The 13,792-nt window shown below is 47.1% G+C and overlaps 1 protein-coding gene across 6 annotated transcripts in view; it reads left to right on the forward strand.

Moving 5' to 3' along the window:
• Positions 1-13,792, forward strand: part of DLG2 (discs large MAGUK scaffold protein 2) — a 5,493,568-nt gene that overhangs the window by 1,964,085 nt on the left and 3,515,691 nt on the right. The window contains exon 1 of one of the 6 annotated variants that reach the window (XM_069639849.1): positions 9,266-9,909. The exons of 4 other annotated variants lie outside the window; for them this stretch is intronic. In XM_069639849.1, coding sequence (XP_069495950.1) covers positions 9,595-9,909 — 315 coding nt within the window. In that variant the 5' untranslated portion in view covers positions 9,266-9,594. Of the gene's footprint in view, positions 1-9,265; positions 9,910-13,792 lie in introns of those variants that run through there. One more of the 6 variants, XM_069639852.1, reaches the window with a different exon arrangement.

A 13,792-nucleotide genomic window follows, 5' to 3' on the forward strand; every position in this document is an offset into this window, starting at 1 on the left:
TATCACATTGACAAAGAACGCACAGTGATTGCAAAGTAAAGTACATGTAACACAGACATTTAGGCACTGCTCATATTTAGTATTGCTGACAGACAGAAAGAGAGTGTAACCATAGAGATTTGAATACGTCATTGAACAGTATATTGAGAGGTGAGACTCTGATATTGTAGGTAGTTGCTGCTCTGCTGGTCTGCTCTATGGGATGTAGTTGGAGATATAGCTCTGGGATCGAGGAAGCTGACACTGAGATGGAAGAGAGATGTTTGGCGGTGGCATAGGAGAGACGTTTGGATGACTCTGAGATCGAGGGAGCTTGGGTAAGCATTCTGAGCAAAGCTGATGAGATCTGGCAGCGAGAGGCCTGGCCCTGACACTGAGTGACTGGTTGCAGAAGTTAGCGGGAGAGGAGAGACAGAGCAAAGAACAGACACGTGCATGGGGAATTAGAACAGACTCTCATACAGAGCTTTGGCTGACATGATAGATGAGGTAATCAGACAGGGTTTGTCTTAGAGAGAGAGTGTGAAGCATGGTGTGGAATGGAGAGGAATGGTGTGCCTACTAGATTATTTGCATTAGAAGCCTGTACGGCTTATAGTTATTGCATGGGAGATTTGCACCAAAAGCATAAAAGGTGCACATTCGTGATTTGCATTATAGTAGTGTTTTGCATCATGCATTGCTATGTAAGAATAAAAGTGTTTCTATTGTTGAATCGATTCATGGGTTTTCTTTGTGTCTTATGTTAATGTGTCCATTGGAGTAAGATAGAAGTAATCTGGGAGTAACACAGTACACAAAGGCCCTGAGATACATGTGCAAGGGGGCATAGTGATCCACCCCCCCCTAGGAGATTGTCTAAGACTGATGCATGGTCGCCCACTAGGGGGTTGGCCAATGGTAGATTTTGTCTGATTTGTATTACGGTCTCACAGTCCTAGAGTTAGTCCTCGGCCCTCCTTAAAGTTTCTTGTACATGTCCCTTACCCTCATCCTCCACCTAGTACCCAGTCTCTTCTGATTCTCATACCCTAGTTTCATACACTCATCCCTCACCCTAAGCCTTCATCCAATTCTCTCAACCTAGTTTGTGTCACTCATCCTACTCCCTTCTCCTAGTCATTCATCCTATCCCTTGTCTATCATCATAGTCTCTTACTCTAGTCTCTCATCCTAGTCCGTTGTCCGAGATTCTCACCTTGCCACTTGTCCTATTTCTAGACCCACATCCTAGCTTCTTGTCCTATCTCTGATCCTAGTTCTAGACGCTGATCCTAGTCCTAATCCTAGCCTTGAATCCTAGTCCCTCATCCAATTATATTTCCAGACTTCTGTCCTGGTCTCTCATCTCAGTCCCTCATCTCAGTCCATTATATTAGTTGATCTGGGTTGTTTGACCGAAGTCAGTAGATGTGCGGTGGAATTTTGATGCACATCTATCTGATCTTCGGGCAAACAACCCAAACACCTGTCCTGCCAGCAGCCCTATACCAATCCCCCCTCACCTACCTACCTTTTTCGCCGGGCACCGGCGCTGCTGCTATATCCCTGCAGCGTCAGTTCCATCCCTCCAACGGGAGTCGGAGCTGATGCTGCTGGGTCCCTTTTTCATTTTTTTTCTTTTTTTTTAGTCACCTTCTTCCAATTTCCTGGAAGCAGGGGACACCGCCGCAACCTCTGAAGCCCATTATACCGACCATGGGGAGCGAGGGACACCCACGCAACCCCTGCTCCTCATGTTCGGTATAATGGGTTTTCGATTTGTTAATAGTGACCCAATTCTGCCAAATCATCCATATGGACAAAGATATTCAATCACATTGGGTAGTACCATATTAGTCCTTTGTTGTCGTAGTTCTTTCCCCTCATTCTAGGACTTTATCCATGTCTATTATCATATTCTCTCATTCTAGTATTAGTCTATCCTACTCTGTCCTCTTTTACCTCCTAATCTCTCAGTAAAGTCCCTCATACTTGTCCTATTCCGTTGTACTAGGCCTTCTTCCAAGACCATCATTCTAGTCTCCCATCCTAGTCCTTGGTTGTTAGGCAAAAACCTGTGCAGTTCCCTCTGGGACCACTGCAAAATATTTAAGACTACAGGTGTTTGGCAGTAAACCCACTTGGTAGCAGTCTGTACCACACAGATTCACTTGGTCGCTGTGGCTGAGCAGTCAGACTTCCCTCAAGAAGAGTTAGGCAGTATACAGAGTATTCACAATAGGTCAAAAAGAACACAGTAGAACAAGCAAACACTGACCAGAGCTTGGTGTAAAAGAGATATAATTATTTATTTAAAACCACATCTAATAAAACACACTGGCACTAATATCAAGCTGTTCAAAAACACGGTCACTAAAAGATATACACTCCCTTAGAAGACTATTAGACAAGTCTTTAGTAAAGCCCCACTTATTTTCAGACAGCGGTGAGCGCTTAATGCAGATGGCACTCTAATAATTCGGTTTAAAAGGGAGAGAAAGGCAGAGCATAAATTGAAACAGATCCCAACACTTTCAAAAGAACACAGCAAGAGAGGAAGGCAGAATTAAACCGTGAAGTTAGAGTTCAGAAAGCCGGATCCACTTTAAGAGGATCAGAACGAAATGTGTCCAAGGTCACACGGTTGAAAAGTGCACAAAAAGTCTCGAAAAGGTTCAGAAAGAAGTTGGACCAAAAGAAAGGGACCAGTTAGATGGTCAAGGCGGCCAGCCCAGTCCAGAAGGTTAAGGGATTATTATTACCTTGTTGCAATCTTTAGAAAGGGAGGCCTGGCGGACACGGTACCTTAAAGTGGTGAGAATACTCCAGTGGGGGCAGTTGTTCCTGGCAGCGGGTGCAAGTCGGTGCTTCGTTCGGAGGAAGAGAGGATCTCGTCGGGGAGGAAAGCAGGAGTCTGTTGCACTGCCAGGGAAGAAACCAGTTGCAGAGTTCTCAGTTGAAAGGAGCGGTCCTTTTGTTTGCGGTCCAGTGGTATGTGGCTATCCGGTTGCCGGGGTGCTTGGCACGGGCAATTTGACCACAAGACATCCTGGGATGCGAGAAAAAGAAGGTAAACTGGTTGTGCCCACCAGTCAGGGGAAGAAGACTCTCCAGCCGGGAGATCTTCTTTGTCGTTGGGAAGTGGTGAGTCGGTTCCGCAGGGCTTCACCGGTGGTGTCGTCGTAGCAGGTCAGCTCAGCTTCTTCCTCGTCGGATTTTCAGGTCCTGTGGCGACTTCTGAAGTTCCAGTCCCCAAAGCCCTGCTTTTATGCAGCACACCCCCATTCACTCAGCCTAGCTGTCAATCAAACATGCTAAGTGGTGAGCTGGCCGGCTCACCACTTGGGCCAATCACACCAGAGTGCAACTTGAGTTACCAAGGTAACTCAGTCCAGGGTGCCTACACCCCCTCCCTCACCCCCTGTGGTACCCAGACAGAGTGGCACCACCTTTGGAGGCTTCTGTGGAGAAGCCCACCAAAAAGTGGAACAAAGGGCTCGACTTGGGTTGGAGTCACAGAAGAGAACACAAACGCCATTTTAGCATCGAGTTTTTGCAAAAAATACCAACCGGTGAATTAATATTAAATAAATAAACCAGCGGTATGTTCGAGGCTATAAGAATTAAATAATTAAAGTTGGTACCTCGAACAATGGGAAAATCCCATAGAGATATATTTGCGGTTGAATATAAAAAGTAGTATCCAATGCCACCAGCCAAAACTCGATCAGGGGGGGCGGAGACGTGCCCCCTCGACTAACAGACCCCGGGGCAATCGAATTGCCCCGATCAGTATGTCCACAATATGATGGTTTGTACTGGTTTCTGTTCATAATTTGGGACTAGTAAAGCCAATTATGACTTTACATGCCCTGGGAGACAGTAGTCAGTCCCAGGGTATGGAGTCTATGGTGGGGTGTCACTATGACACCCCTGTGTCACTGCACTGAGGGTGCTGTGTAACACACATAGTAAAAACACATGAGACCCTATGGAGTAAAAGACCCCATAGCCCATAAAACACATTGGGCCTCATTACGACCCTGGCAGAGTGGGTTTACGCCAGCGTTATTCGCGGCGGACCCGTCCGCCCTACTACGAGTTTCCGTAGCGCCATGGAGCGTTTTCCGCCTGGTTTTTCCGGGCGGAGAAATCCATGGCGCTACGGGACCTTGTTGTTAATTACGCCACCGTATTTTACGGTGGCGTAATTAACGCCTTCCCCACTCCCATTATACCCTATGGGGCAAAAATGGGAATGGGGAAGGGTAAAATGGGGGATGGGGATTTACCGCCCCGCCAAGGTCGGAATGGGGCGGAAAATCCGCCAACCCCCATGGCGCTATCGGCAGCTTTCTGCCGTGCTCCATGGTGCATTTTGCACCGCGATTTCCGCCAGGGTCGTAATGAGGGCCATTGACAGTCAAAGGAACCCCTCAAATCATCTCCAAGAGTGTGAGGAAAAGAGACTCACTCTTGGCAGGAGAAAAAAAACAAACTCCAGAAATCCAGCAAAGCTGCTGGGGGACTCACTAGGTTAGGAAATTCAGCCTAAACAGACAATTCTCCCTAACACCTCATCCTAGTCTCTCATGTTAGTCTCTAATTCTAATATATTGTACCGCTACCTTGTGTTATTCCCTCTTCCGGTTCCTTCCACCTTTTCCAAGTGTCTCATGCTGGTCCTTTGTCCTGGTCTTAGTACATTGGCCTCCTATCAACTTCTCTCAGTCCCTGATTTTAATCTTCCTCATAATCATAGTTTATGTTTCTAGTCTCTAGTCCTAGGGTCTTGTTCAAAGCCCTCATCCAAGCTCCTATTGTCTCCTTCTAGTCTCTGGTCCTAGTTGCTGATCCTAACTCCCTTGCCTTGTCCTTGTCCCTCATCCCAGTCCCTCACCCTAAATCTAGTTCCTCATCCTAGACCCCTGTCCTAGTTCTAATTCTAGATCTTGTCTCTCATCTGGATTCTAGTCTCTTAGCCTAGACCCAGTTCTAACCCCTTGCCCCAGTCCCATCCTTGTCAGTCATCCTAGTCCCTCGTTCATGTCATATTTCCTGATCGTAGTTGATGGTCCTCCTGCACCATCCTAGTTTCTCATCCTAGTTTTGGCCTCTCATTCTCCTCTTACTTGCTCATTAAGGCCCCTCGCCCTAGTTCCTCACCCTCAAACCTAGTTTCCCATTCTAGTCCATTGTCTCTTTTTGACGGTAGGTTACATCCAATCCATTCCACACAAATATTCTTTAGCCTCCTCCACAGTGCTGGAAATTAAAAGAAAATTCGATGTGAAGCCACCTCCTGTGTAGGTGGGGGAGTTGCCTGTGAGAATGTGGTGGAGCAAACAAGAGACAAGCAAGGTGTGGAGCAACCGTAAGCATAAAACAGGTGTAAAAACAGTGAAAAAAAGGACTACAAAAATTCAGTTTTGTAGTAATGTCTTGGAAAGTACACAAATTACTTAAAAAACCAACCTGACAATAAATAGTAATATTGTTTCCCCCGTAAGCACTCTCTTGTGTACACCCTTCTAAAGAAGCTCTCTGATGATCCTTCATCTACAGCTAACTATCGCCTGATCTCCATCACTCCTTTCCTGGTCTAAGTTTCCGAAAAGCTGGCGTTCTCCAAGCTTAATCTACATACTGAATCTGTTGGTTGCATCCACTATGCATTAAGTACCTTTGTGGGTCGCATTCTTGAAACCCTGAATCAAGCCTTCATTCATGTTCTTTCACAGCGCCTCGATGCCCGAGGGCTGTAGTGCGCTCTATAAATTTAAATAAATAAATAAATACAAATGACCACCAGTCTGGCTTCAGAGCTGACAGAAGCACAGAAACTGCTCTCCTGAACACTGGTGAAGACTTGCTCTCCAATCTTGACTCTAATCTCTCTTCTGTCCTCATTCTCCTTGATCTATCCTCTGCTTTTGACATGGTCAACCATGCCATCCTGCTCAATCGTCTCTGGGACAACCTTGGTATTAGTGATCAGGCCTTGGACTGGTTGACCTCCTCTCTCACAGTCCAACTTGGGTCTTTCCCCTCTTTTATCTCTCTCTCTACTTGTGGTGTTCCACAGGGGTATAACCTCTCTCCCTGGCTCTTCAACCACTACCTGGCACCTCTTTCCCACTGCATCGCTACTTTCTGCTCCAATTTTCAATGTTATTCCAATGACACTCAGCTCTCTTTCAGGCTCCCCTCAGCCACCTCTGCTTCTTCTCTCATACCAGACTGTCTGGCTGGAATTCAGGAATGGTGTGCCGCCAATGAACTCTGCCTTAATGCCAGTAAAACTGAGATCCTCTGTATTGGGACACCCACTCCCTCCTTTCCTCTTCCTCTCTGGCTACCCACTCTTGGCTCTCTCGCTGCTCCTTCCTGTGAGGCTAAGAACCTTGGTGTCATCTTTGACTCCACCCTCTCCTTTTCTCCTCACATCTCTGACGTCTCTAAGAAGTCAAACTATCAACTGCACCTCCTCAGAGGTATTCTTCCTTTTCTCACTTTCCCCCAGAAGCTCACTGTCTCCAAAGCTCTTGTCCTCTCTAGGCTGAACTATTACAACAGCCTCTTTCTAAATCTTCCTGCCTGTACACTTCGGCCTTTACAACTTATCCATAACAGGACTGCGAGACGTGTCCTTGGCCTCAAGCCCAGGGATCGTATCTCCCCAGCTCTGAAAAATCTCTACTGGCTCTCCGTGGCTGTAAGGATCAACTCTAAGACACTTTGCATTGTCTACAAGGCTTTCTGGGGACTGGTACCGCTCTACCTCCAACTTTCTCTTCCAAAACATCTTCCTTCTCGAGCTCTCGGCTCATCCACCTCCAACTCACTGAGCATCAGATGCTTTTCCAGCAGAGAGTTGGGGGCAGATCTATCTCCTCAGCTGGGGCATCCCTCTGGAACAGCCTCCCTGCCTCTTTCAAACTTGAGCAGAACCACCTCTGGTTCCGGAAGTAACTCGAGACCATCAATTTTGCTTTCGCTTTCTCTCTTCCTCTCCCCTGCTGATGCACCTGACTGTTCTGGGCATTGGTCACCTGCTCACCGTCTGAACTCAGGCCCAGGCTCCTGCATGTCCAGATGCCCTCACACTGCCTCCAGGCTCCCCAGAACTTAAGGGTCTGTATCTGCAACCCTACAGTCCCTTCTCTCTGCACTTATGAGCCACCCACTGGCTGCACTTATGAGTCAACTGCACTTCCCCCTCCACCTCCCCCCTTGCACTTCTCCCCTTCCATCTTCCATGCACTTACGCGATTTGAATGACACAAGGCCTAGTAAGATCGTTCTATTGTCCTCCCTGGTTTCCCCCTCCTTTTCTTGTCACACCTAAAAACCTGTGTGCAGGTGCATTATAAATGCCACGTCATATCATATCATAATAGGAACCTGCTCAACAAAATGAGTATAACTTTCATCCCATCCTAAATGGAATTCTACAAGTACCACAATGCAAAATAATATGAGCCTAAAAAGATCTCCATGTGAATGTCAAGGCTTAAAAACACATGGTGAAATAAACTGTATGATAAGATCATTGGCTTGTAGTCATGTGTTCACAAAGCAGCAACCTTGTATGCACCTCACTCATTTCCAGTCATTTTGGGAAGCAGCGACAGAAAAGCACGCTGCCCCCCAGGTCAGGACATTTAACAATGGGCTGGGGAGGGAAACAAATGGGTGCAAGTGGGAGGTCGGTGCTGGCAGTGAGACCATTTGCATCTCTTCCCCACTTGAAAGGGGAAAGAGAACAAATAAGAAAGGGTGCATGAAGCCACACACCTAGGTGTGAAGTGGCAGTCTGTTTCGGCCAGCCAGTAGCCAAATTCTTAGCCTCGTGCCATATTTTTCCAATAAATACAGGGCTCCTGGACACGGCAAAGACCCTGTGAAACCAGCCGTACTGTGACAAGTCCACACAGACCAAGAAGAATCCTATCCCACAACTACATACTCAACCCGAGAAGATGGAGTAATGAGGCTCAAGTCTCGGTATCCAAAAATCATAGCTGATAGATAAAATCTGTTAGCAAGAAGAAGAAAGACAGCTCACAGAACCAAACACTCTGGACGCAGTGCAACACGTTTTCTATGAACGCAGAAGACAGTATCACTGGCCCAGATACTGCCCACCCTCTGAAGAGGTACATTTTGGGAAAGCACAGGATAGCAGACGTTGTCATACGTCGTGGGATAGGATGGTGGCATGGGCCAGGAAGGAAACTGCCATCAGGCAGAGCAGTGTGTTGCACCAGCCAATTTACAGGTACCAATGACACAGACCTGGGGGGTCCCGCCGTGGCACCCTGTGGGCAAGGAAGGGCAACTTTGGTTTCCTGGCACAAGTGCCCGAAAGTACAAGGGTTTGGGAATGTTCATAATACTCTGTTATGTTTATTTAGAAGTATGACTAATGCGAAAACACAGCCTTTTTATTGCCATCACAAATATGCTTCTGTGTGATGAGTATGATTGCCACTGTTCATGACAAGTGCATATATAAGTTGTGTCTCATGGGCCTCACTGCTCCTCAGCGTATAGTTTCTGACTCCAGGGAAGAACTCTTCCCATGCCCCCAGAGCAACAGCAACGCCCAGGGGAAGAGGGCCACTGCAATCACCCATGCACCGCACATGTTATCTATCCCCTGGCCTGTGGCCGAAGGGGCTAATGCATCCACTGCAAGGGCCTGTGTTTTACCTTGTGGTCACAGGTTCAAATCCTGGCAAGTCCACTCAGCCCTTCATCCTGCCGAAGTCGATAAAAGGAGTACCATTAAATTGGATAACAATGGACATCTGTTGTCTTCCAAGATGCCTCTCTGAGGGTGAACGTGCGCTCTACAAATACACCTGTTGTGTTATCACTGAGGGGGCAGTATAGAATGACAGCCCTGAATTTTGGTTTTGCCCACAGCGGGAATCCGGGGTACATCATTTTTGTTGAATTCCGGTTCTGTGGCTATTCAGCCAAATTCTTGCATGCGCCTCCCCTTGATATGTAATGCTCATTTTTCTTCAGAATGGATTTTTGAAAGTCGGTATTCCCATCTCTGTACTTCTGTAGTCTTTATGTTTCAAACATGTGTAATGTCCAGCTGTACTTCATGTCGTGCCATAGAGTTGTGTAAGGGGGAATTCCTAACGCATTGTAAAGTGCTCATAGATAGATAGCTTGCTACGCATATGCCTCGCAGTGAATTTTTCCTCCACCGAGCTGAGCTACAACACGGGCTTTGCTGACTCTGAAGCCAGCCTCCCAAATCACCTACAACAATAATGTTATCCTAATATGTTTCAGTGGCAAAGGGGGCACTTGCAGTCCGGCTCAGTGGCGGAGCCCAGCTGCGTAGAGCAGCATTGATTGCTTCTGCCTGGAGCAGGGATGCTGTCAAGTTGCTCCGCGATTTGAGTCGCCTCTTCCCAGAGCGCTACCAGGCAGCAGATGATGGCGACCATCAGAGCGCCGCCGGCCCCCGCTGAGCTCCCTGTGTAGCAGCTGTCAGAGGTATTCCGAGGGCCGCGGGAAGGCGCTGCACATCTGCCGGGGACCAGAGCGCGTCGGGCAGGGGAAGACCGAGAAAACGTTGCCAGCACCATGAACGCCTACCTAACGAGGCAGCAAGGCTGCTGCCGTGGGACCGACGGGATGGACGGGGGCAGAAGCGCGTCCACTCTGGCGAGGGAGGCACACTGCGCCTGTGGCTGGCAGCAGGGCGCCCAAGGGCCGTACTGTACCACGATGCCTACTTCCGGGACCATGGGGCCCGCCCAGGGCAGGACCAAGTTTATCTCCCTGTGGGACGGTGCGAGGAAGAGCCCCAGTAAGGCGACGGTTCGGGGTCACCGGGCCACGGGGGAGTGGTGGTCCGAGTGCAACTGCTCCCACGGCTGGTACAGCGCCGCAGCACAGGTGAGGCGCACTTTGGGCGCATTATCGCCTCCCCCAAACCGTTTACTCCCACTTTAGATTGTTTAGCACAGTAGCTAGTGCCTTGTCCTGAACTCTAGCAGTAGTATTATGCCATATGATGCCACTGTCGTACTTACTTTTTCCTAAAATATCAAAACAGTGCATTATAATGTTTGCACTATATATGCATTATTACGTCTAGTTCTCCCTAGATCAATAGAAAACAGTATGTATATCTTCCCAGGACGTTTTTAGTCGCATACTATAGTATACGTGTGTTAATAAGCAGTCACGCTAATTACCACATGTTTGAAATTCCCAAGTGCTGTACATTCTTATGGTTTGCTGAATGGAGCCGTTCTCAATCATATATCATCTGTAGATTGGTCCAGGCGATACAGCCACCGCAGGCGTGTGACTCGCCGAGCTGCCTTGCTTTCAGTATATGTGCATTTTATTTGTACCTGTCACTATAGGTGTATTCTGTTTAGCAGCTGTGGAGATTCGTTTTGTTGATGGGAAATGGCCCAGTTAGCCGAGTAACACCCAGACGTACGGTGTTCAAGTTGGCCTGCGTTTAGTGCTGCACAGTTTTCAAACAGCCGTGTGTACAGTGATGCACAGCCTTCAAGCAGCCGTGCCTTGCAGTGATGCACAGCCTTCAATCAGCCATGCAAACTGTGATGCACAGACTTCAAGGAGCCTTGCGTACAGTGATGCACAGCCTTCAAGCAGCCGTGCCTTGCAGTGATGCACAGCCTTCAATCAGCCGTGCAAACTGTGATGCACAGACTTCAAGGAGCCTTGTGTACAGTGATGCACAGCTTCCAAGCAGCCGTCCCTTACAGTGATGCTCATCCTTCATGCAGTCGTGCATTGCAGTGATGCACAGCCTTCAACCAGCCTTGCGTACAGTGATACACAGAGTTCAAGTAGCCTTGCCTTACAGTGATGCACAGCCTTCATGATGTGCCTAACAGTGATGCACAGACTTCAATGAGTTTTGCGTACAGTGATGCATAGCCTTCAAGCAACTGTGCCTTACAGTGAGGCACATCCTTCAAGCAGCCGTGACTTGCAGTGATGCACAGCCTTCAAGCAGCCTTGCGCACAGTGATACACAGAGTTCAAGCATCATTGCCTTACAGTGATGCACAGCCTTCAAGGTGTGCCTTACAGTGATGCACAGCCTTCAAGCAGTCTTGCAAACTGTGTTGCACAGCCTTCAAGCAGCTGTGCCTTACTGTAATGCACAGCGTTCAAGCAGCCTTGTGCAGTGATACACAGCCTTCAAGCAGCCGAGTGTACAGTGATGCGTCAAGCTGCTCTGTGTACAGTGGTGCACAGCCTTCAAGAAGCAATATGTACAGTGATGCACAGCCTTCAAGCAGCCATGCCTTACAGTCATGCACAGCCTTCAAACAGCTGTGCCTTGCAGTGATGCCCAGACTTCAAGCAGTCGTGTGTACAGTAATGCACAACCGCCAAGCAGCCCTGTGTACAGGGATGCACAACTTTCAAGGAGCTTTGCGTACAGTGGTGCACAACCTTCAAGCAGCCATGCCTTGCAGTGATGCACACCCTTCAAGGTGTGCCTAACATGGATGCACAGACTTCAAGGAGCCTTGCGTACAGAGATGCACAGCCTTCAAGCAGCCGTGTCTTACAGTGATGCACAGCCTTCAAGCAACCTTGTATACAGTGATGCACAGACTTCAAGCAGCTGTGGCTTATAATGATGCACACCCTTCAAGGTGTGCCTAACATGGATGCACAGACTTCAAGGAGCCTTGCGTACAGAGATGCACAGCCTTCATGCAGCCGTGTCTTACAGTGATGCACAGCCTTCAAGCAGCCTTGAATACCGTGATGCAAAGACTTAAAGCAGCCTTGCTTTACATTGATGCACAGCCTTCAAGCAGCTGTGCCTTTCAGTGATGTACAGCATTCAAGCAGTTTTTCAAGGAGCCGTGCGTTCAGTGATGCACATCCTTCAAGCAGCCATGCATACAGTGATGCACAGCCTTCATGCAGCCGTGTCTTACAGTGATGCACAGCCTTCAAGCATCCTTGAATACCGTGATGCAAAGACTTAAAGCAGCCTTGCTTTACATTGATGCACAGCCTTCAAGCAGCTGTGCCTTTCAGTGATGTACAGCATTCAAGCAGTTTTTCAAGGAGCCGTGCGTTCAGTGATGCACATCCTTCAAGCAGCCATGCATACAGTGATGCACAGCCTTCAAGCAGCCGTGCCTTATGGTGATGCACAGCCATCTAGCAGCCGTGTGTACATTGATTCACCGTCTTCAAGCAGGGCTCTGCTAGACGTTGACTCTTATCTTTGTTTCAGAATAGGCTTTCAGATGCTTGATTCAACTTCCCACCGTTGCTTTTTGAGTTGTTAAATAGCACAGCATAAACCACTTGTAAGAAGAAGGCAATGTGCCTGTTAGATGGGCTGAATAAACTGATAATGTCATGCCAAAGCTGTTCTGTGTGCAATTAGAGGCTCGATCGATTTTGCTTCAATTCCCACTTCAGTTCTAGGATCTCACTCTCAGTGACACGATTTATGGTACATGCATGCTATGGCTAGGCTCTCGTCTCTCTCTCTCTCTCTCTCTCTCTCTCTCTCTCTCTCTCTCTCTCTCTATATATATATATGTATATATATATATATATATATATATGTATATATATATATATATCATGTCGTTTGTTCTGTCTCTTCATGAAACATTTTTGTTTATGGCATGTATGTTGTCTCTGGAGGATAGCTCAAGGGCAACGTGCTCGCCTTGGAAGACACGAGCAACACAGGTCCGATCCCCCGGTACGTGCTTAGAAAGCTCTGGGTATTAAGCGACTTATACATATCATATCGCATAGCGACTGATGCTTCCTGTCCACAGGCATATTGCTTTTTGTGGCGTGTGTTTGTATACATTCCATCGATATAAACATGAGTGTCATTGCAGAAGTTTGCTTGTGCTTCAGTGAATACTTAAAATTATGTGCATACTTAAATGTGCTCGTGATTGTGCAAATGTGTATAACGGAGTCACACTCGTGACTCTTTCCTTGATGATACATGCAACTTTACATAGGAATATTAATGTTGTTACTTTTGTTCTGATCTATGAAAGTTGGGCAAATGTGCTTTGCATGATGAAAAACATTGCTGAAAAATAAGCTTTTTGCACTGTCTCTTCCGTTGTGCTAGGATAAATTGACAGTTTGACCAGTTTAACTATTTAACACCTACCCTTACCCTGAAGTTGTGCCAGAAGAAATTGCCAGTTTCGCTATTTGAAATATTTAACACCTAGCCTTATCCTGAACTTGAGCCAGATGAAATTGCCAGTTTCGCTATTTGAAATATTTAACACCTGCCCTTATCTTGAAGTTGAGCCAGATGAAATTGCCAGTTTCTCTATTTGAAATATTTAACACCTAGCTTTATCCTGAAGTTGAGCCAGAAGAAATTGACAGTTTCCCCATTTGAAATATTTAACACCTAGCCTTATGCTGAAGTTGTGCATGCAGACATTATTTTAAAAATCATATCCGCAAAATTCGAGAGATTCACTTTTTAAGAGACACAATGTCATATGCAAACTAGGGCCGGAGGGACAACACACAATGATAAATATACAATGAAGTGTAAAGTACACAAGGAAATGCATAAGATAATCCATCACATCTAACACGCAGGACGGACAATGCGTAATTAGAAATATACAAATAAATTAAGTATAAACCACAAAGTAAAAAATCTAAATGCAACACACACGATAATCGGCCACACACAACCCAACACACATTACCCTCCTCCCCTAGACACACACTACCACACACCCACTACTGCTCCCAACAATACAAG

Source organism: Ambystoma mexicanum, chromosome 7q, assembly GCF_040938575.1.
Source record: "Ambystoma mexicanum isolate Mex_15411 chromosome 7q, UKY_AmexF1_1, whole genome shotgun sequence".
Taxonomy (NCBI): domain Eukaryota; kingdom Metazoa; phylum Chordata; class Amphibia; order Caudata; family Ambystomatidae; genus Ambystoma; species Ambystoma mexicanum.